The following is a 23,374-nucleotide window of genomic DNA, read 5'->3' as shown; positions in this document are numbered from 1 at the left end:
CTACGTCACACCTCTGCGAAATTCTTAGCTCAGGATTGGTTGCGCATTTCGGAAATTACGTATCATCGCCAATCAGAAGTTAGGGCATATCGAGTACTGCCTTGAACATCAATCGTCATATGACCCATTCTATCGAGTCTGCAAAGCTTGGGCCATATTTGTCTGTGCTAAAATAGTTTCGTGGAGTGAGTGTGTGCAGATAGTCATCACAGTTTTTGGGACCTGTAAATACTCCCACACTTCATTATCAAAATGGCTGAAACAAATCCCATCTATGGACCCTTCTTTGGAGTTATGGGGGCGGCGTCTGCTATCATTTTTAGTGGTATGTACTTTTTGTGAAATTAACTTCATTGAAATGGCTGTCTCTTGTAGAAATCGAATTTTTTTTTCGTTTCGTTTATTTCTTCCTAAATGTTGTCTAGAGGCTGGAGATGTACATTAAACTTATCACTACATTGCGATTATGTTTATTTTAGGAGTCCTAAATATAGTTATAGCCGCGCCTTGAAACGAATGCTAAAACCTAGGTAAAATCTGTAGTATAGTCGTCGGAGACAATTTGTATTGATGTTTTTCATTGAAAGAAGTCTTTTGGACATTCCTGGGCGTAGTTTTGCTATAAAGAAACTTAATTGATCGTCATGTGATTAATACAACGATGGTAAAAGGCATTATGTTGGCACCACTGTTAATGTAGCGTAAATCCTGTATGAAATATTTCCAAGAATGAATTATCGTTCAAGCAGAATTTGACCGATCTTTGGAGATAAGTAGGGTAGGAGGCGGTAAATGCACGATTTTAATAAGAATGTGAAGCTGACCTTAATATTATAAAATCAATGAAGCCGATAATGACACGGAGATTTGGGCGATTAAGGAGATTCCATTGTCATTTCGGGGTTATTTCAAATGATAAAAGCAATCGATTTTGATATTGACATAATAACTTGACATCACATGACACAACTTAGTCATGTGATGAAAGCCAGGTTTAACTTAGGGTTTATCAAATGGCAATATTGTTATTTCTGGGTTATTTCCAATGTAAAAATCAATAGTTTTTATATTGACACAATAACTTGATATCACATGATAGGCAAACTGGGTCATGTGATGAAGGCAAGGTATAAGTAAAGGAATTTGAAATCCCTATATTGTTAATCCTGGGTTATTTCCAATCTTACAACCTATATGATATTAAGACAATAACTTGACATCACATGATGGGCAACTTAGTCATGTGATGGGCAATTTTAAACTTAATATCAAAAAGATTACTTATTTATTGGATACATACAGAGCATGACTCAATGATTGGAAATGTATTATCTAATACAATAGTTTTTTATGCATAAAATACAGTTTTTTTTTTTATCTTCAGTCATGTGTTCAGCATATTCATGCAAACCCATTTTACAGTAACATTAGATAACTGTATAACTAATAATTATATACATTTTTCATTTACACTGGAAAGTATAATGAGATACTTTTATCTTTATGTATTAAAAACAGGACAAAACTATTAGTCACATGATATGGAAACTTGTGAATCTGTTAATCACATGGTTAAGTGCACATCAAATAAAATTATGGAACACTGATCAATATATTAAAAGTATGTAATTATCATGATCAATACCTATTACAAATATAAAGTTTTGTGCATTGAAGGTATGCTGAAATACAAAGTGACACATAACTATTCCACTTCTGAACCTCCTTTCTATAATAGTACAAATACTTGTCATATGACTTGATGAAATAAAAAATACTTATAGTATTTGATTTTTTTTTCATAATTATTCAAATCAGTAATATACAAACTAAATTAAATAGTTAATTCACATTATGTTGAATCCCATGCTTAAATAATCATATATTCTATATAGGCTGGCAATTCTGCACAAATGTACCTACTTGTATAACATATATAAAATAACCTTTTTTCTCCCAAATAAAATCAGGTCATGGAAATAAACCACACCCTTAGTTCTACTATTATATAATTTCATTAATTTAACATGAGTTGGTTAACAATATAATACACAAGTAATCTGAATTTATAAAAGCTAACAATTTAATATGTAATTTCAAGATTACACAAATGTCTAAGTTATCAAATTTATGACAAAACAATTTTACAGGTTCTATTGTACAGGTTACACTAGTTCTATTGTATAGGTTTGCAATTTCATTTATATAATTCAATAATTAAAAAAATATACAAAAACCTTAGGATGGCCTTGTCATCGAAACATTTCTGTATAAAATAAATTTAAGATCATGAGATGATCATTATTTCAATCACACAATTAATTTTAGGAACTATCTATATTATATCTAGGTATGAATCATGAGTCTTGTCATTATATAAATATATTTAATGTTGTTATTTATTCATAATTTTCCAGCCCTAGGAGCGGCTTATGGAACTGCCAAGTCAGGTACCGGTATCGCCGCCATGTCGGTGATGCGGCCTGAGCTTATCATGAAGTCCATCATTCCCGTTGTCATGGCTGGTATTATTGCCATCTACGGGTTGGTCGTGGCTGTACTGATTGCTGGTTCTCTTGAGGCGCCAGCCACTTACCCCTTATTCAGGTGAGCTATAGAATTATAAGAATATTAAAGAAAATATTTTAAAAGCTTTAATAATGTTGTACAATAATAGGTTTTAAGAAGCTTTTATTGATTTAAAAATTTTATACTCTTATTTAATAGTCTGACTTCCTGTTCACAGCCTTCTAATAATTTTGTAATGACAATAAGCAAGGTTGCAAATTACCTTTATTATATATATATATTTACCTCATTGTATTGTTTCTTTTTTTACAGAGGGTTCATCCATTTGGGAGCTGGTCTTGCTGTAGGTTTCTCTGGTCTGGCTGCTGGATTCGCCATAGGCATCGTTGGTGATGCTGGCGTGCGTGGAACAGCTCAACAGCCCAGGCTATTCGTCGGAATGATTCTTATCCTCATTTTCGCTGAAGTGTTGGGTCTATACGGTCTCATTGTGGCCATCTACCTTTACACGAAACAACAGTAAATCTGCTAACACACTCCCGTCGCCCGTGCCCCGGAGCTCTATGCCTTACGTGATCTATCTGCTCATAATATCTCGCGCACAGGGGACGTCGTCGTCGGTAGCGACCTGCATAGCGCCCCGAGGCACATCTGTAAAGTAACCTGCTGAGAACTTACGCTTCAGTATAATCGTTCGCATATCTCCGGCCTGACGCGGACCCGATGCTGCGTCCGCATCGTGCCTCGAGTCGCGAACTGTATAAATAGTTTTTAAACTTCAATTTTATAATAACGAATAAAGCACGAGCCCCCGAATCATGGATGATGCTACCGCGCGATGACGGAGTTATTTATTTTTAATTTAATTTCCGCTAATGTTTTGTTAAGGTGACTGGAGTATATCACCAACATATCAATTTATTTGCGCGTTACCATCCCTCGCGATCGATCCGTTACATCTGACGATATCACTTTTAGATTATTTTAGCGTTAAGGCGAAACTAATGTACAGTTAGAGTAGAAAGTTAAGTCCAAACAATTTATCTTAAAATAATTTATGAACCGTTAAACCCCCAGGGTACTGTGTACCGATATCTATTGCTGAGAGTTAAGGTTGAACCTGGCTTGAGTATACTTGCTGTTACAGCTTTTGGTGTTTAAAGTGAGTGTACTTATCCATACTACTTGTACTGTTGCCTGTATTGTGTACCAATGCTCTGTGACCACTGAAATTATTCCAAAGCGAGTCACAAACAATGTAATGCCAGGGATCAGTTAATAAACATGATTTGTACATTCCATATTATTTTGTTTCTACTTTATTGTTTTGTGTGTTTTATTTTCCTTGTCGATCTTTAAATGAGCAACAAGATTTATATATTAATTAGGAAGGCGGATGCTACATGACATTGCACTGTCGTATTATATCAAATAATCTATGAATATATTAACGTAAAATTAAAAAAAAAAACGTTTCTGACGACTTACTATGTGAAATATATTTCAAAATATTTTTATGTATACCTCATAGTCAAAATGATGTTTGAATGAATATAAATTGGTAAGTAAAATAAATACAAATAGGTGAAATTGTATTATTTTAGGTTTCATGTTAGAGAATGTTATAATCTTCGGTGTTATTGAATGAATTGTGTTAATAAAATATTTTGAAAAGTACTGTAAATTATGAATCGAGTGTTTCAGTTCAATTATCCAGTTTTGTTTGCTCATTCCACTCCTTACTAAACCTCTCAAAAATTTTATACACTAGAAAACATTAAAAAATCTAATTACTGAATATTTTTATTTTGAATAATTAAAAAACTATTAAGGTGTTAGGGGCATGAAATTTGGTGAGTAGAGCCGTTTTATTAAGAAGACACCCACCAAGGAATTAATGTTGGGAATTTACTACTAAAGAGTAAAATAGCGGTTGAAAGATTTTATGGAAGTCTGTCATTTCTAAACAATTTCTGGGATACTGATTAAAAATAAGTAGATGTGTTTAAGCGTTTCTGGGCATTCTACCCCTAAGGGGTTAAATACACTAATGTATACCACAACACAAAAGTGGTCTCAAATTAACGTAAGTGTAAAATCAGTAGATCAGGATGACAAAATATATTCAAACTTGATCATAATTTTCCAACAAATATATTTCTCAATAATTTGCAATCGTGTGTTTCTCGTGACATAAATATTTAAAAAAAAAGAAGTATGTACCTATTTGTGCCAGTTTTAAACAGTATGCCAAATAAAATTGTATTAATTAAAATTTATCACATTAAACAAATAATTACAACAATAATTTTATAATTACATAATAATGTAAAATAAATAGTTTCGATAATAATCATACGTAATGTGATATAATTAATTATGACATAACACCGTATTGGAGGTTAGGGTTACTCGCTAACATAATATTTCAAAATAATCTGTAAATATACTCAACTTTCATGTGAGCAAAGCCGTGGGCAATAGCCAGTTTATATAAAGGGGTCGAGACAAGAAGTGCGCTGCGATGTTACGTCGTAGAAATATTACACGCTCGTACAGCGCATAACCCATTGCAAGAACTGACAATTTTAATTAAAAAGTTTGAACAAAATTGCGTAATAATGTTATTAAACATATATTACGAACCAGAAAAGTTGGTCTAATAGTTGAAATTACAATTTTTAAGTATCAATAACACATCCCGGTAAAAAGTATTAGAAATACATTGTGTCCAAAAGTTTGAATAAATGTAATTAAATTTCTTAATACATTTTATGTTCTTTGATAGTATAGATCAAGAACAAGGTAACTAATAGTATAAGAGTGCTGCCACACCGATCTACCGTACTTTTAAAAAATATTTGTTCAATAAATATGTTGTGTTTTATTCATAATTTGAGTTAATTCATATTCTGAACCCTTCCATCCTTTGTGTCGTGCGAGCGGCTAAATCTGTCATGAGATTTCAATCCCCAAATTTTTGGCTTGTTCCGTCAATATCTTAGTATCGGTGAACAATACGTGGAAAATGCAAAGGACTATAAGTGTAGTATCTCAACGAAGAACCGAATTATGAAAAATGGCAATTTAACCCTATTTTCAAGATGGCGGAAATTGCACAAGGCTTTTTTAGTCGACAATTTAAAATTTGGCTTTCTCGGTTCATATGTATGTAATGACTGGACTACCCCTATAATTTAATTATACTTGAGGCCAATAAATATTCCTATTTTATATAAAAGCAAATAGAACAAGTTACTTAATATACAACAATAAAACGCCCACTAAGTTACACAAGTCAACACAAGTTAGAATAATAGATTAATAAATAAATGCAGTATATAAAATTAACAGCATATATGTAATTGTTCCACTGATGGCCTACAGCTATCTCTACTTTTGAAAAAAAGTTAAATAGTTTGAATAACAAGTTCCTCTCAAGTAACGTGTAACGATGATATTTCGAGGTAAGTAGAAAAGAGGTTTTGAACGGAGTGGTGGGGCGTGAAGTGAAGTAAAAAGAGGAGCACAAATTTTGTCAGTTTTCAAGTTATATTTGAATTTTTTTTGGGAATAGAAAAATATATTTTTTTTATAATTTTTAGTATACCTATACTTATCAAGTTTTAGTAAAGTAAGAAGAAAATAACAATATTTAATTGTCCCACTGCTGGGTTAAGACCTCTCCTTTAGAGCTGAAGGATTGGGGCTTATTCGAACCTCGTTGTTCCAATGCGAGTTGGTGGTTGCACATGTAGCAGAATTTATTGAAAAAACACACATGCAGGTTTCCTCATAATGTTATATTTCACCACCAAGCACGAGATAAATTACAAACACAATTAAGCACATGAAAATTCAGTGCCTTGCTTGAACCCGCAATAATTGCTTAAGATTCACGCATTCTAACCACTGTGCCATCCCGGCTAGTTTATTATAATACTATAATAGTAACAAGTAATCAATTTTTGTACCCAAATGTTAATGAATAACATTAGATACATTTTGAAGTGTTTTATGAAATGCACTATTTTTTTGCTTAAAAATATGAAAAAAAAATAACGCCTATTGCTTAATTGTTACGAAAATAAATATAATTTTTAACATTTCTTGTAGATAAATATTACCTTTTAAAATTCTAAGCAATAGTAGAAATATTACGAGATATTTAAAATACACGGGGGGTATATTATGATACTTTAGGACAGTACGGGCGAATATATCGGTTGGCAAAGGCCTTCATATCATCGGATAAAAGTTCACCTCGTATGTTCTAGTAATAAAGACAATTGTTTGAAATAAGAACAGCCACACGACTGTAATATGTTTATTAAACATATGAACAATACGAACCTTATAACATAACTCGGTCAATTTGTAAATTTAAGAAAGTTAATTTATTTAAATGAATCGCTTTATTTACTAAGTGTGTACTTAATAACATAAAATTTTAATTCATAAAATTATTTAACGCACTCAGAAACATAACACTTACTTATTGATAGTCAAAATGAAAAGTTTCTTTAGCTTGGAAAAGGAAATGTAATAAGTTAAGAAGAATCGGCAATAGAAGTAAAAGAAAAAAATAACCAAGAAATTTAAAAATGTATGTATGTGGCCAAGTGTATGTTGGATTCATTAACGATTAAACATATTAATAAAATAAATTACTACATATTAATCATCGAACAAAAATAATAGAAAATAGTAGTCATTTAATTGTGTTAGTAATCTAGTCCTGCGATGTTATTAGTATTTTATAGATAATAATATTTATTTAACAATATAAATAATTATCTAGTAAATAAAATTATAAATATTAATTTTACAGCTACTTTCAATTTATTTGTAAGCTGTATCGATTTTAGATGACGTTACAGATGTCACTTGTCAATTTTTTAAGTTTGGTTGGCGATTCATAATTGGTTGGGGTTCTAATTCATATTGCTATTGGAGTGGAGTTTGTTTTGCATAAAATAATAGAAACACTAAATTCGTTAAAATGAAGTATAAAACGCTATTATGCATTACTGTAATCCTAACATACTACAATATAGACGCCCAGAATCGTGCTAAAGGAGTATGTTTAATTGAAGATTTAATGTGAAGCCGGTGCGATTTTTATAAATGTTGTTACAATGTTACCTTTATATATTTCAGCTCGATGAGAAAGTCCAACAACTGACGGATATGACAGCAAAACATTCAATAATACCATTGAATCTAAACAAGTTTAAAGATTTTGTGAAGTCTCCACCCAGGGACTATTCCTTCATAGTGATGTTCACAGCGATGGCACCTTCCCGGCGGTGTACTATATGTCAACATGTGTATGATGAATATGTGGTCGTGGCCAATTCATTCCGCGTCTCGCCGTCTTATAGTGACAAATTATTCTTCGGAATGGTTGACTTTGATGAAGGTTCAGATATTTTCCAGATGGTAATTATATGATAATATATCAAAATATTATAGTATATGAAGTAGTGATCATAAAAATATACTACTATATATATAACTAAAATAGTTAAGTAATTGAAATTTAAGTTTATAAATCTGTGTGTCAGATAATTTAAAAGCATTTTATCATAAGTCATATTTCATAGTGCAACAATATCTATAAGCTTTATTTAACAAAGACACATAACCTTAACAAATTAACAAGACCTCAGTCATAATTATAGTATATTTACAAATCTTTTGTATATCAAAAAATATGCTAGACTAAGATACAAGTATGGTACACGAATGCCACTTTCAGGTAAACACCTTTAACTAAATCTGAAACATTATTTTTATAGTCTTCATAATAACAGTGTTTACAATTCACACATCTAACTTTAATAATCATCAATTGGTAAAATCAAGAAAAATACAATGAATGCTTCACTAGGGCAAAGGCAACCTCTCAGTTAGAAGAATTTTATATTGATTTTTAATATTTTAAGCTTTGTTAAATATTATATTTAAAGTACATTTTGGTAAATGATTTACAAACATTTTTCAGCTACGATTGAACACAGCTCCAGTGATTATGCATTTCCCTGCTAAAGGGAAGCCTAAACCCGCCGATTCCATGGACTTTGAAAGAGCAGGTATCCATGCTGAAGCAATAATCAAGTGGATCCAGGACAGGACTGATATTCAGGTTAGGAAAAAAGTGTAATATTATATTAAATAATTCATTGTTTTTAATGCATCATAATTATTGTTGATTTTACTTATCTGATAGCTAAGCTGAAGGCAATAAAACCTTACTACAATATTTTAGTTATGTTCTAAGTCGAAAAATAATATGAATATGATACTACTGAAATATAAATAATTATTTCACTTCCCGTTGAATTTTGAAATTTGCATTATCAACATGTAGAAAAAGATATTTTTAATATTTTTCAATTTTATTTAATGTTTAGGCAAGAATGTGATTTTGATATAATTATTGTCTGTATATAAAATGTTCAACTATACTGATATTATAAATGTGAAAGTAATTCTTGCCTATTACCTCTTCACACTTAAATTGTTGAATCAATTTAGATGAAATTTGGTATGGAGCTAGTTTGAGTCCCGGGGAAGGAAATAGGCTACCTTTTTATCACCCCCTAAAAAAGTAAAATGGAGGGTGATGCTTTATGTGCTATCGGTAAAGTTTTATAATATTCATGCGAGTTCAGCTAGTTATTTCTATGTACTCATGATAAACTTTGATTTAATTTACAGATCCGTGTATTCCGTCCACCAAATTACTCTGGTGCTGTTGCGTTTGCGATGCTCTTTATATTACTAGCTGGTTTTTTATATCTTAGACGTAACAACCTTGAGTTCTTATACAACAAACAAATGTGGGCGATTATTGCCGTTTTCTTCTGCTTCGCCATGGTGTCAGGACAGATGTGGAACCAGATTCGTGGACCACCATTCTTTCACAGAACTAAGAATGGACCGGTTTATATTAATGGAGGTTCCCATGGCCAGTTTGTATTGGAGAGCTACATTGTAGCGATATTGAGTATCCTTTTTAAATGCTGTGATACCTTAAGTTGTGAAAAATCAAGGTTTAATGTTGATATGAAGCGTCCATAGCGCAATGGTTTACGGGCCGCCTAACGATGTAAAAAGTCGCATAGTAATACATTATCGTCCCCCACTCCTGACATTTAATAAGTGATAAACTTAAAAAGAGGGGTAAATAGGAATATTAATAATACCTTAATTAATTGGGGTCATTGCTATTATTCTTTTAAAAAAAGAGGATAACTAGATGTTTTTAGTTTTATTTAATTTCATGTGTTTGAATGTGTTCCAATTAAATTCCAATCAAATAATAGAGTTAAAATACAACTTAATATATATAAAGTAACAACTTTGTTTATTTTAATTTTAGCTTATTATTACTTCAAGGAGTTATAATAAACTGGTTACCATAGAATGTAATAAAATTAAATTATAAGAAAATATATGGAATATAGTTTTGATATGTATAAAAAAACCTATTTATACAAATAATTTTCTGAACATATTTGCTCAGATGGTGCAGTGGTTGTAGGAATGATTTTGATGATAGAAGCAGCAGGTGGAGTGAAAGGAACAGTTGTTGCTGCTCTTGAGGGAAAGAGACGGCGTTTCCAATCTGTCGTCGGATTGGTATTAGTATGCGTGTTCTTCTCGCTACTCCTCTCTGTATTTAGAGCTAAAACTCAAGGCTATCCATATAGGTAAGAGTACTTATATTAAATCTATCTTCATAATATTTTAAATGAAATACATTTAGCAAGGAATGAGTTTTGTCCATGTGTACATAGTGGTAGTCACTTTCCATCAGGTGAGCCTCCTGCTTGTGTTGTGTTTGCCACCTATAGCTTATCTTTCGAATGATATTCATGCCATACATATGATAAGTATTTATATTTGCTCAATTTAGAAAATTGGGACAATACCTTTTAGTTTTTGGAACAATTCTGTTTTTCAAAATATTGAATTGGAAGTCACTTTTTAAATTTATTTGGGGTAGACAGACATCTAGATAAAAAGTGAATAAGTCCCATACAATACAGCTTATATAGATATATTAAATATAATCAACAAGAGTGCTATTTTAGAAATGGGCCTCTGCCTCATTTAAAATTCGATGTTTGCATCTTATAAATAAAAAAAAAACAACAATATTTTTAAATGACACGATAAACTTGTTACTAATTCAATTTTTTTTTTCAGCTTCCTCTTCAAATAAATAAATGAATATTTAAATCACAGATGTCATGTGTGCAATTGAAAGTGTGTGATGAAATATTATAATTTTAATTAAGGAAATGAAACTACTATTTATTGTGTCCATTTCATAAACATTGTAAATAAATGTTACAATATATTTAATCTTTTTTATTTCATTTTATATAAAAAATATTTTCAGCCTCATAAAATCTTATTATAAAAAAAATAAATAGTATATTATTGATCTTAAAGTATTATAAAATGTTAGGTATTACAGCCATTCTGTTACTGGGATAGTTCTTAAATGTTTTTTTGTACCAAACATGAGCGTGTATTGCAGTCTGCACCTGTAAAAAAATAATAGATAGAATGTAATATTGAGTCTTAATGATTTAAAACAAGTAGTAGTTCGGATTTGTTAAATTTACATTTTGACATTCTTAGAAATAACACTTTTTAGAAAAAGTATGTCAAATTTAATTAAAATTTAAAACAGGTGAATGTTCTTATAAAGTATAGAAGGCCGTTGCTCCACTACTGACTCTTACTATATAATTAGGTTGGTAGTTATGCAACATGGCTAGTAATGTGCGTAGTTACATATTTATTTTCAAAATAAGTGAATTAAGAGAAATACTCAGAAAAGTAAATAAAGATATAATCAGGCATTTATAATAAAAAAAAAATAGATTTGATCTCTTGATTTTTAACTATAAACATTTTTCTTTTATTCAAATCATATTGATTTCAATTAAAAGGAAAAGGTCTTAAAAATAGCCTTTTTGCTTTAGCAATAAATTTTCGATAACATATAATATTCATTGAATATGAATATAGGAGGATATTTTAACATTATGAGGGTTATTATTACTTTAATTAATATTCCATTTCTATTAAATTTTATGTTAATAGTTAGTTTCACAGCACAAATTGTCAGTGTGAACTAGCATCTCACACATGGCCCAACTAGGGACTAGGTGTTCCTTAAACATGGTTGAGGTATTGTGGCTTTTTGATTTCCCTCTTCATGAAACAAAAAATATAATAATGCACTAACCTGATTAGCAATCACCCACAAGAATATGCAGAAAAAGGTCCTAGTTGGTATCAAAATTAACAAAACCATGTATAAAATAATTTCGCATAATCTGTGGGGACTTGATACATGTTCAAACAACCTTCCATGTGGTATTTTGTGTTCCTCTGTGATAACATCACCCGACTTCTTGTCTTTACGTAGATTAGCGAAAATAATATTAGTCATAAACTGCTCATACCATGCCCAAACAAAAATGATTGTACATGGAATCGCTAACACTAATGTTTTTGTGTCGCTCCACACTATTTTGTCTCTGTTCTGGCTTCCTGTTAAAAACAATGATTATATTTACGAAAAAAAAATAATAAAATATTGTGAAAAGTTCTGTCTATGTGATTAGCTCTCCTTAAATACAATGGAACTAAAGTCTTAATACACGCCATACTGAATTTTATATTACAATATGACTAGTGCTATTGTTTTATTTAAATACACATCTAATTTGTATTCAATATGCATACATCCTTTCTAGAATTATATTCTTACAAACAATATTAACAATCAAATCACCTTGATTTTACTTAAGCAAAACCCTTTCTGTCCATATATATTTAATTTAAAAAAAAAGGGTTATAACCAGGAAGACCTGCTCAAAAGATAACATTGAACAAAAAGTATAATTCACAAGCATTTTGTATGTAATAAAGATGTCAATTTAAAACTAACCATTACAGAATGTAGATGAGATGAATTTGAAGAAAGAATATACAATTTATGAAGTATTTTATCCACAATAAAGTCTCATAGTTAATTAATGTATGAATATTTACAGGCAGTTTGTTTATATATTTTTTAATTGCTTTTTATTGTATCTCCACAGTTGTGCTGTCCCTGCTATTGTAATAGTAAGGATACACCTATTAATATCATTAATGTCTTACTTTATTGGCAGATAACATGTTTACAAATGTTTTTATATAAAATGTATTTCTACAACATGCATGAACATGCATATTAATGGAAGATTGAAGGAAATCATTGTGAAGATAACTCCAAACCTCCATTAAACAAACAGTACAACTTTTCCCTATGTAAAATTTATTTTACTCTAAGTGTTTGCAATATTGTAAGTAATAAGATGATATAAGTGTAAATTAGTTAATTAATTACTTTTCTTACCACAAAACAAAGGTGCTTGTCCAATAGTAGCGACTATCACAGCATAGTAATGCACTAAGCCAACTAAATAGTGGCTCATGTTCATTTTACTGGACTTGGCAAAAACTTGCAAGCAATGGGTTTCATAACATCTTCGTATGCATTGGACAAGAAGAAGTGACAATGCCAGAATTGCTGCCAAAGCTGGCACTAAAAAAATAATTATAGACATTTATTAGAAAATAATTTTGCACATAATATCACACAGCCAAGTATGTGTTAATGTATAAAAATGAATACTTTTTAGCTAGATTTTTTTTTTAAAACGGTTTGTAAATAATTTTTTTAATTTTTACTGTACTATTTAATATTTAAATCATAATTTATTACCTGTTGGTTCATCTTGTTCCAAAGTTAATTTAAGTAAAAATCCGATAGATCCATGAACGCTGAATTCAAACCAATATACTAATATTGCATATACTAAAGTCAGTGCACTAAAAACTGATGAAAATGCATAAAAATGCCGGTAAAGGGCTTTCGGTACTTCTATTAATTGTAAAAAGTTTGCTTCGGATCCTTGATACGCGAAACTGCCATATTTAAACCCTTTCACTATAAATGCAGGGACATGTTTCTCGTAATGGTTTATCACAAATCCAGTAAATCCTACAGTAAGAGCTAAACTTAAGAAACCCAGATCTAATATATTTAACATTTTCGAAACGTATGCTAGTATAAAACTTCAGTGAGTATGTGAGAGATGTTTAAGATATAGAAAGCAAAAAAGTAGGACTTAACGGTACTTATACATTCTTATAAACTTTCGTTACCATTTCATGGAAAACAACAACAAAACTGACCACTCACACATCTAAGATCAGAAATTGATGGAATTGACATTTTATATGTCAATTGTCATTTGTCACATGACTAAATGTCAAAAAAATCGTTCGAAAATAATGTGTATCTCACTAAGAATAAAAATAATTTATAACTATAATATTATTATACTTAAATATTATTAAAAAAGTTATTCAGATACAATAAATATTTACTAAAATATTTATTATATCATACTGTCTTCAATAGATATCACGAGTTAGGCTTTCTTTAGAGTCGTGCCTGGTTGGCCCTTGGGGTCTATGATCTAGCAACTAGGCAAAAGAGGCTGTTATAAAATACACTGTTTATACAATATATTTGATTTTATTATTGTTATACGGTGTTCATGATCGTCAGTTTAATTTTCAAGGTTGGCTAGTCAAGATTTTCTTCAGGCATTAAGAGTATCATTTAATTTTGAGGGGTTCTAAATTTCTTTCTACATTATTTGACTTTTTCACGAAACACAAATATAAAAAAAACACTGTTTCTTACATAGAAATATTGTAACCCGTGGTTAAAATCTACTTTTGTTGAAGACTGCATAAATACCTCATTTTTTTCTGTTATTTGTTCAACGTCTATTTTAAAATATCCATTGGTTGACTTCGATATGCAGTGAATTCATTTAAATATTTTCTTTTCACCGAACAGACATGTCGCACCCGCTGTATTTTATTTGCTTAACGGTGTGTAAAGGGCTTATAAATGAAGAGTAACTATGCAAGTTCCTGGTTGTCGATGTGTCAGTTTCAATGTTACGCGCCGTTTCATCCTATTTGACGGCTTAAGTGCGCCCAAGATTGGAATTCGTGGCGCCCTGTCGACGACGAAATGAGAGCGTTAAAATAAACGGGACACCTGATGGATTTACTTAATTTAGAAGCCGATACGTGATTTTACTGAGATTAATTTATATCGATGGATTCTTACTTAAATCCGTTTTGATTTATATTGCAACGAAGGATGGATTCATTCAATTGATTTGAACATTTTTCAGGCTGGTTTCGTATGTATGTTGATACGTTTGGAATTAGGATGATAATTATTTCAATGTTTTCTTAAATTAAAAACATTATTAACCTTCAATGTTAGTCTTCAAACTTGATTAATTACACTCAATACCAAGAATATAAATGATTAAAACTAAGAGACATGAAATTCCTTGTTACAAAGTTTAGTTTGTACCCATTGTATTAACTTCAAAACATTTTATATATCACTAAGCAATTAAACATTATCAAAACATGTTATTGAATATTAATAACTTATGAGGCTATACAAAAGGTATAAAATGGGGATATTGCAGGATATTTGCACATTCGAGCGTGTTGAGTCGGTAACGAAACTTCGACAAGCTAAAGTAAGTGGAACGATTTATATCGAAAGTTGCCTGCCGGTATTTTTTTCGAACCGAGATAGTCAAATGAATAGAACTCATTCAAATTCAGGCAAGCTTCAGAAGTTTTTTCTTAAAATAATTTCCGTCTTCTGCAGTAAAATTAAGCATCGAAAAGAAGCCCCTAACTTGAGTCCGGTGACATACTGGTAAATCCATGGACCTTGCTTCCGTTGTGGTGTGATGTCTTCGCCTGATGCCAAAGTCTCGGATTTTGCTCTGCACTTATACAGTATTTATGGTGTTACTTTACAGCGGCTTTATTTGTATCGTTTCCGTTTAGTTCGAAGCATTCATTGGCTATAATGAAACTCTAAAACTTGGCACACTAATTACGAAATATATTGTGAGAAAAGTTTGATTACGTTTTGTTGCAAATTCGGAAAATTTACATTTACAACATACCTTTCAAAATAGATTTTTGGAAAAAATTTAAAGAAAAACACATGACGCGTATGATTATAGATTTTTTTATGGACATCGTTATTTATAATATAAATATTCCTTAGTAGCCGTTCGAAGGCAGTATTTTCAGTCGATGTTAATATATTTTTCTGTTTTAATTATCAGCTGTTAGCGTCCACTTTAGTGGTTATTAAATAAATAAGACGTTTCTCAGCTGATTGGTCATAGTCTCAAACCAATACTTCCGGTAGTCTTCACGTGATTGACACATAAAGAAAGTTGCTTTCTTCTTTATTTTATACCGATTAACAATAACCTAAGATGAATGCCTAAGACTTCACATGAACTACCTTTTTCCTGATATATGATTATTTGATGGCCGTTAGATCTAATTTGAATCCCAAAAGATTTTCCTAGACATTAAAATCTTTAGACGTCTATATATATAAATTAACATGCACGATATTATTTAAACCGCGTTACGTTATCATTAATAATATTGGTATAGATAATATATAATGTATAGGGAAAGCATATGGAGATAGAGAAGATAATTTTATTGTTTTTTTGTATTTAGATGAATTTAAAAAAATCCACCACTCTTATATATTTCGTGATGATGGCATCCATGTGCTGCGGACACATTGGTGGAGGGCAACGCTCATTCCAAGATGTAACTCCTCAAGTGTACTGTGGTCGGGTACTGGCGAAGGCCCTCGCATATCTCTGCTATGACGAACCATTGAATGAAAAGAGAACGGAAACAGGCACTATGTACAGTAAGTTAATCTTTATTGTTTATCGATGTTATAGATATATTATCGTTATACCTATATTAAGACTTGAAACCTTCACTTCGGAATGGCTTATTGTCGTAATATGAAGTTAGACATAGTGTATTATATACAGCTTAATAAGCTAATGCAGTAAGAGACATTGACAAACAACCAAATATTGATAAAAACGAATGTCCTAATGATAGAATTGAATGTTGAATAATGATAGACATTAAGAAATGCATATTAAATAATTGAAAAAATAATTATTTAGATGTTTTTACATGTAAAATAATAAAGTGAGCGTAAAATGCTTCGTTGACTTAGTTTAGGAATCGGCTTTTTCCGCACCACGAAGGATATAAAATTCGACTACGTGTATCTATTTCATTCCGTTCGTTTCTTTTGTACGGTCTGCATAATATGAAATAAATACTATTTTTTTGATAGTCGGTTTTACGATTGTAAATATAATTACTATTACTTTTTCAAATAAAATACCATCAACCGTATGTTTTTTCGGCTGTAATGTTTTGTACATGAATTACTATATTACATTGTTACCTAAAAACGTAATATAGTAAATCTTGTTCAAAAAATTACAGGAAACAAACAATGTCAAGTAAGAATAAAAGTTTCATGATTTTTAGTGTTCTCTTCTTCATTTATAAATAACTAGCGACACGCTCCGGTTTTGCTCGAGTGCAATTCATTAATAAAGAAAATGCTATGATATAAATATAATTTATACCGTATAACAATCATGATGTGTGTAAATTGAAATTTTCAAAGGCGTTTTGACAGTCGTCAAACTTTCAAATTTTGATGATTGTCGCGAATGAAATTTTATCAAGGATTTTACGACGGCTAACATACCTATTCTATTGAACGGTAATATCTTTAAGTCTCAATTTTTTTTCAAGTAAAAATATATATTTATATTTCAAATATTTCGCTTTTATGCAATTCAGGCAGCATCAATGACTGTATAGCAGTAGAGAATTCTTGCTTTTACTGTAAAACAAACACACCATTTTGGAACGAAAGAAGAACGTTATACAAATATTAAATACACTAAAAAAAAATTAGAGTAAATAAACAGACGTACATGATTGTTGCTGTTATAGATTACAGCAACAAGTACAAACATTATGTTGCATACAGATAAGCAGGTTAGTTTTGGCACAAAAACGACGGCTTATTAAAAAAGCAGTGCAACGAACCCAAACACTACTATACAACCTCATTATACAGAGTGGGCCAAAAATTTTTGCAAGTAGCAACACATGATTTCTCAAAAAAAATGACAGTTACGGACCAGCGGGTGGCGGTAAATTGTACGTCACTTAATGCAATTTTAGTCAGGATGGAGCGCTTCGCGGGAAAACAGCGTGCTTTTTGCGTAAAACAATTTTACGAAAACAACGATTCCTACGTTACTGTATGACGCCTCTTTAGAGTTGAATACGGATTATGACGTGTAAGTGAGTGTCCAAGTGTTAATTTAATTGAAGCTTGGGTCAAGAAGTTCGAGCAAACGGGATCGACAATGAATATCAAACAAACTGGGCGGCCACGTTTAAGAAGAAGTGAAGCGAACATTCGGGAGGTTGAAATTTCTGTAAGGGACGATCCAGAATCATCTACGCGTAAGCGATCGGCGGCTCCGACAATACTAAGAACTAGTCCGCGGCGAATTTTGCATTTAGACCTTAAACTACACCCATATAAGCTTCAAATTGTACAGGAGATGAAACCAAACGATTACATTCAATGTAAATTATTGGCTGACACTATACTGGAGCGATTCTCTAGCTTTGAGAATGTATTGTTTATGGACTAGGCCCATTTTCACTACAATGGTCACGTAAATAAACACAATTATCGATATTGGAGCACGGAAAACCCATGTCCTAAACGCCAAAAGCCTCTTTATTCACCTTAAACGACAGTATGGGCTGCCATATCAGCAAAGGGCATAATTGGTCCATATTTCTTTGAAGATAATCAAGGAAATAACGTAACTGTAAACTCAGTGGAATACGTGAAGATTTTTGCGAGAGTTTTGACACCACAGTTACATGAATTTGATGGATACAACAGCAGGACTTGGATGTAAACAAGATGGAGCAACATGCCATACCTCAAATGTCAGTTTACCGGTGGTCAAAGAAATGTTTCCTAACAAATTGATGTCTCGCAGAGGTATCCCATGGCCTCCAAGAAGCCCGGACCTCAAACCTTGCGATATCTAAAGAGTCGAGTATACTTTAATAAACCAACGACCATATCCCAATTAAAAGAAAACATCCACGAGGAGATAACCGCGATTTCTGGCAGCATGCGTCAGCGAGTTTTCCAAAATTTACGTAGTCGATTGCAGGAGTGTCAACGACGAGACGGAGCACATCTCGACGATATAATTTTTAAAAAATAATTTTCAATAAATGTTTATTACGTTAAATAAATGATCAACAAAATAATATGTGTACTTTTATTGCTACTCATGTTTCAAAAGTGCAAAAATTTGTGGCCCACCCAGTACAATCAGTCCAAAGGTTGCCTGGAAGAGATGGCTGGTTTAGCGATAAGACCAGTTGCATTTCATACATCTTTTTTCTATCTACACGTGTAATTTTAAAGGCATCATTTAGAATCTATAAGTAGATAATTTGGTTATTTATATTATAAATTTGATATTTATTCCAGATTCAATTCTCGCACCATATTATAAGGAGCAAGAGAACCAAATTGGCTGGCCGTGGCTGGCGCATCACAAGGCGAGAAGCATGGGTATGCCACGAAGCAAACGTCTCGTCGTCAACGAGTGTTGTGACAAGGCTTGTAACTTAAGCGAATTATTATCCTATTGTTGAATTATTGATTATCGATATTGTTGTTGTTATGCTTTGTTAGTGAAGCTTAGTAAATAATTTGCAAATTAGAAATTTGTTTTTCATTTACTTGATTGTACATTTTTCCTTAATGGCTTTATTATAAAAAACCTTATATTTAACTTCTCCTGTTACTGTTTATGTATGGGTCCAACTCTTACAATTGAGTTTTAAAGCAGTCCTACCCAACCAGTTCAATTAGCCCACTTTTGGTTGTTGTGATAATGCAATCAAGTACATTTAATTTTATTCGTGCTAGAAATAGTCTTATTTTTCAACATGATAATATCTTATTTTTACTCAAATCAAGTTAAAATACACTTTATTCAAGTAGGCATTTAAAAGCACTTTTGAACTGTCATGTTACACAACTGTATAAACCAAAGTAATAAACGTTAAGCTACCGACGGTTCGGAATTTTGATTCTATCGAGAAGAACCGGCAAGACACTCACTAGCTACACATTTCCAACATTGGAAACACAAGTTTATGTCAGTTAAATAAAATATAATGTAACTGAAACTCAAACAAGTATTTATATCATCTATATAATCTTGTGTTGAATATGCTTTATTTATAAATGTTTTTTAACAAATGATTTCAATTCATGAAACACATCAGTGTATCTTCCTAATTCTAATTTCTAGGATACTTCAAGACATTCGTATACTATCCTAGATAAACATGTTTGTTTATATTTTTTTGTTAAAGTAGTAACAAAAATAAAATACATTTAAAACTTCTTAATGTTCATATATCAGAAATGTATTTCTACGTTAGTTGATATCAGATCCACCTATAAATAATCGGGATATTCTATACTATAACCGATATTGTCTTACGTGTTAATGCAGTGTTAGTAAGACGTAAGTAAGTGTCAGTAGTTCATACATTCATCCATACGTCCACGTCGATGGGTCTAATTGATGTATTTTAAATTAATATTGCTTTTGTCAGATATATAAAAGTCTTGTTGTGAAACAACTATGGCGTGCCTTGGGGTAATATTGTATCGGCAAATGGCATAATGCTTCTCTTATGCTGATATGCCACGTCACAGCCGTCACTCTCTACACATGTATGTGTGCGTGATGCGTGTACAATGCTTGGAATATGAAATTTGCTTTTGCTATTGATTTTGTATTTGCTTTTGTTGCTTCACCATGACATTCCACCCGCTCCATGTGCCTTTTGTTTTGTTTGAAGCGTAATGCTACTTAAAAACTGACATATAACTTAGATGTCAATATTTTTCTTACAGTTACAACTGAAATATAATATCCTAATATATATCTACTAAATATAAGTACAAAAGTAATTCTGTTGATCTGTTATGCTTTCACGACTAAGGGACTGAACAGATTTAGATGAAATATGATACGAAATAAACTTAAGCCTCAAGAAAGGACATAGGCTCATTTTTTTAATTCTTCCCTCGAGTACATAAAATATGCAGTGAAGGTTTGTGTACTATAAAGTTTTATAAATTTCGCGTGGATAAAGTTGAGGGTTTATTAAATAAAGAAATGATAAGGTTCAAAGCGTTTAGAATAACATTTAGTTATAATTAATAACTGAAAGTTATTCTAAATGCAATAAACTGCTATAAATGGCATGCCTGTAAATTTTATTTTTGCGGGGTTTGGCATTGCGATTTTCATGTTATTAAAACTTAATTACTTTCTTCCGGATATCCTTATAACTTCTAAACAATTCTCTTTAACCTGCTTTCATACAAAATTATTACAATCATCTCTTACAGTTGAACACTTATTATAAGAACGAAATTCTGACTTGTTCTTGTTGCGCACACAATCCACTCATTTCTCGTGTTTTTAATTACCACGATTCAATTTCTTTTACTTCTTTCAATATCACATCTTAAGTTTTCGTTTACCGGCAATTGCATCAAAGTTACAAGTAAATACAGCTACAATAGTGGCGCAGATACAACCACGTTATGCATTTGCCAATGCTCCGTATTCCCGTCACGGCAGTCTCTAGGCGTTTGCCGCCAACGTGGAGTAGTTTGTTCAGAAGTTTCTTTCTCTATTGATGTTGCAAACTAGCTGTTGAAACGCTTGTAAATTTTTAATTTAATCGATTTAAGCGAACCGGTTTGTTGTGGTTTAATTAATGTATACGGGAATCGGAGATCGGATTTTTATAAACGAACTTAATAAATTTTAATGTAACAGTATTTATTTTATTAGGTAGTTCTTATAATATTCGGTTGTTATAGACTAATAAATGAATAGAAATAACTTGAATAGTATTTATTTTAATGAAAATTTGATGAAAAATATACGCAAATTACTAATACACGTGCAGGCGTTAATGCGTAAATGCCGAATCATGAGTTTGTCACACTAAAAAAATCATAGATAATAAAGAAAATATATATTCCCGTATTGCCGTCAAGAAAACGTAGATAATAAAGAAAAATATATCAACGTATTCCCGCCAAGAAAACGTCGGTCTACGGTGTAAAACAATAACCATAACAAGGCGACATTTCCAAGTTTTCTAAAAGAATACTCTGAGTGCTTCGAGTGAGAAGACGTTGCAGTCGACATACAAATTACCGAGTCGAGTGCTTATCACCAGTGTTAGAGTCGAGATAACTTTACAACTGATATTGATAAAAGTTTTATTGTTACAGTTGATTTCATTTTGTATAAATCAAAAGTTTTGTTATTATATAACACTACATTTATAGTCAGCGTTTATAATCCTTATAATACCTTAGATTTACATACATCTAGATAGTGTTGCACTACAAAAGAATGAAAACAAACGGGGCCACTTCTTTAACTTGGTGTGCGTGACGGTTACGTTTGACACTCGCCAAACGGCATACTTCTCTACTAATGTGCGTGTACTTAGTGAGCAACTGTTGGCCAATATTTTTTTAGTCGCGTCATCAGCTTTGAGCGTATGTCTAGATATATAAATAAACAAAGACGATTCATTGTATATATACACTTTTCTAACTCTCATGTTACGCTACAGTACCTACTTATACAAACACGAAACCTCATTAGTTGTTCTATCGCCAAATAGCAATAGTTTTAGTTGCCGTGTTCGGTTTTAAATTAATCGGTCAGTGTAATTATAGGCACCAGGGACAACGCTTAGTTTCCATGGTTCAGGGGCAATTAACAGTTTAATTAATAGTTTATAGTAATAGTGAAAATGTCTATAGTATCTTCTTGTTTCTTCGTATAGATACTTGCTATCAGCTATTATAAAATCCTGTTTCAAAGCTTAAATAACTTAGACAAATCTGTTGGAACCAAAACATATTTAATCAATTAATTTCATATTCTATTTTTTAACAATTTTTATAATAATATAACAATAAAGAATTAAGTATACAAATCATGTTTAATAATATTATTTTAAGCTACCGAAATATTTATTTTACAGTAGTTAAGACTATTCGTCGTTGAAGAATTAATAAAATGTTTCTTTGATTATGAAGACTTATGTGAAGATTTTGCTAAAAATACCGTCTCGATCACGTCAAATTGATGTAGGCTCGGAAGGGGCTTTAGACGCGCGGGCGGCTTTATGGTTAAAAGGAGATGCCACCCGCCTACAATCACGTATAGGTCGTATATTGATTCCAAATTCAATTCTTTATATTTGTGTATTATTATTTTTTTATCACAGTTTTATATTTTTTTGGAAACGTTCCTTTACAAAACACGATTTATACGACCTAGCTTGATGTGTAACACGTGGATTTTGAACGAAGGTCGCGGATTTAAATCTTGATCAAACTCCGCGGAATTTTCATGTGCTTGATTCGTTTTAACAATTCATCATACAAGGTTATCAATTGAGGTGAGGTCGTCGATTCATATTATTTTTAAATTAAAAAGATTACTTTAATACATTAGTTATTTAAAGAAAACCATGAATGGGCTAGTTAAAGCATGTATTTATTATTAAATTATTATAAGAATAATAAAGAACTCCAACAGAATTAAACATAAAATAAATTTATGTAAAAGATCAAGTAGGTCAAAGTGTTGCATGTGAAGTTTCAATCAAAGCTGCATAAAATTTT

General features: G+C 31.4%; 4 protein-coding genes across 4 annotated transcripts; 3 read left to right on the top strand and 1 right to left on the bottom strand.

Moving 5' to 3' along the window:
- The first annotated feature begins 65 nt into the window (after positions 1-65).
- Positions 66-4,220, top strand: LOC113397616 (V-type proton ATPase 16 kDa proteolipid subunit c). The gene is made up of 3 exons (XM_026636043.2): positions 66-325; positions 2,418-2,607; positions 2,842-4,220. The coding sequence occupies exons 1-3, from the start codon at positions 253-255 to the stop codon at positions 3,050-3,052; spliced, it is 474 nt and encodes a 157-aa protein (XP_026491828.1). The 5' UTR covers positions 66-252; the 3' UTR covers positions 3,053-4,220.
- A 3,182-nt stretch (positions 4,221-7,402) lies between these two features.
- On the top strand, positions 7,403-10,900 carry LOC113397182 (tumor suppressor candidate 3). The gene is made up of 6 exons (XM_026635410.2): positions 7,403-7,609; positions 7,690-7,971; positions 8,537-8,677; positions 9,253-9,541; positions 10,061-10,247; positions 10,747-10,900. Exons 1-6 carry the CDS (start codon positions 7,532-7,534, stop codon positions 10,760-10,762), a joined length of 993 nt encoding a protein of 330 aa, XP_026491195.1. The 5' UTR covers positions 7,403-7,531; the 3' UTR covers positions 10,763-10,900.
- LOC113397183 (polyprenol reductase) lies at positions 10,859-13,819 on the bottom strand. The gene is made up of 4 exons (XM_026635411.2): positions 13,331-13,819; positions 12,962-13,150; positions 11,801-12,108; positions 10,859-11,090 (listed from the first exon to the last, which is right to left on the bottom strand). The coding sequence occupies exons 1-4, from the start codon at positions 13,656-13,658 to the stop codon at positions 10,998-11,000; spliced, it is 918 nt and encodes a 305-aa protein (XP_026491196.2). The 5' UTR covers positions 13,659-13,819; the 3' UTR covers positions 10,859-10,997.
- A 1,337-nt stretch (positions 13,820-15,156) lies between these two features.
- LOC113397330 (insulin-related peptide 4-like) lies at positions 15,157-19,353 on the top strand. Its single transcript, XM_026635629.2, has 3 exons — positions 15,157-15,188; positions 16,207-16,408; positions 19,115-19,353. Exons 2-3 carry the CDS (start codon positions 16,207-16,209, stop codon positions 19,279-19,281), a joined length of 369 nt encoding a protein of 122 aa, XP_026491414.1. The 5' UTR covers positions 15,157-15,188; the 3' UTR covers positions 19,282-19,353.
- Positions 19,354-23,374: the final 4,021 nt, after the last annotated feature.

The sequence above is a fragment of the Vanessa tameamea genome, chromosome 3, assembly GCF_037043105.1.
Source record: "Vanessa tameamea isolate UH-Manoa-2023 chromosome 3, ilVanTame1 primary haplotype, whole genome shotgun sequence".
Classification (NCBI taxonomy): Eukaryota; Metazoa; Arthropoda; class Insecta; order Lepidoptera; family Nymphalidae; genus Vanessa; species Vanessa tameamea.
Note: the sequence above shows the minus strand (reverse complement) of the source record. Positions and strands in the feature narration are given on the sequence as shown.

Coding starts and splice junctions, on each gene's coding strand:
- LOC113397183 (XM_026635411.2), bottom strand. CDS start 13,658: ATGTTAAATATATTAGATCTGGGTTTCTTAAGTTTAGCTCTTACTGTA. Junction 13,151..13,330: donor GGAACAAGATGAACCAACAG/GTAATAAATTAT, acceptor TTATTTTTTTAG/TGCCAGCTTTGGCAGCAATT. Junction 12,109..12,961: donor ACAAGCACCTTTGTTTTGTG/GTAAGAAAAGTA, acceptor TGTTTTTAACAG/GAAGCCAGAACAGAGACAAA.
- LOC113397330 (XM_026635629.2), top strand. CDS start 16,207: ATGAATTTAAAAAAATCCACCACTCTTATATATTTCGTGATGATGGCA. Junction 16,409..19,114: donor GGAAACAGGCACTATGTACA/GTAAGTTAATCT, acceptor TATTTATTCCAG/ATTCAATTCTCGCACCATAT.
- LOC113397182 (XM_026635410.2), top strand. CDS start 7,532: ATGAAGTATAAAACGCTATTATGCATTACTGTAATCCTAACATACTAC. Junction 7,610..7,689: donor CCCAGAATCGTGCTAAAGGA/GTATGTTTAATT, acceptor TATATATTTCAG/CTCGATGAGAAAGTCCAACA. Junction 8,678..9,252: donor AGGACAGGACTGATATTCAG/GTTAGGAAAAAA, acceptor TTTAATTTACAG/ATCCGTGTATTCCGTCCACC.
- LOC113397616 (XM_026636043.2), top strand. CDS start 253: ATGGCTGAAACAAATCCCATCTATGGACCCTTCTTTGGAGTTATGGGG. Junction 326..2,417: donor GTCTGCTATCATTTTTAGTG/GTATGTACTTTT, acceptor ATAATTTTCCAG/CCCTAGGAGCGGCTTATGGA. Junction 2,608..2,841: donor GCCACTTACCCCTTATTCAG/GTGAGCTATAGA, acceptor CTTTTTTTACAG/AGGGTTCATCCATTTGGGAG.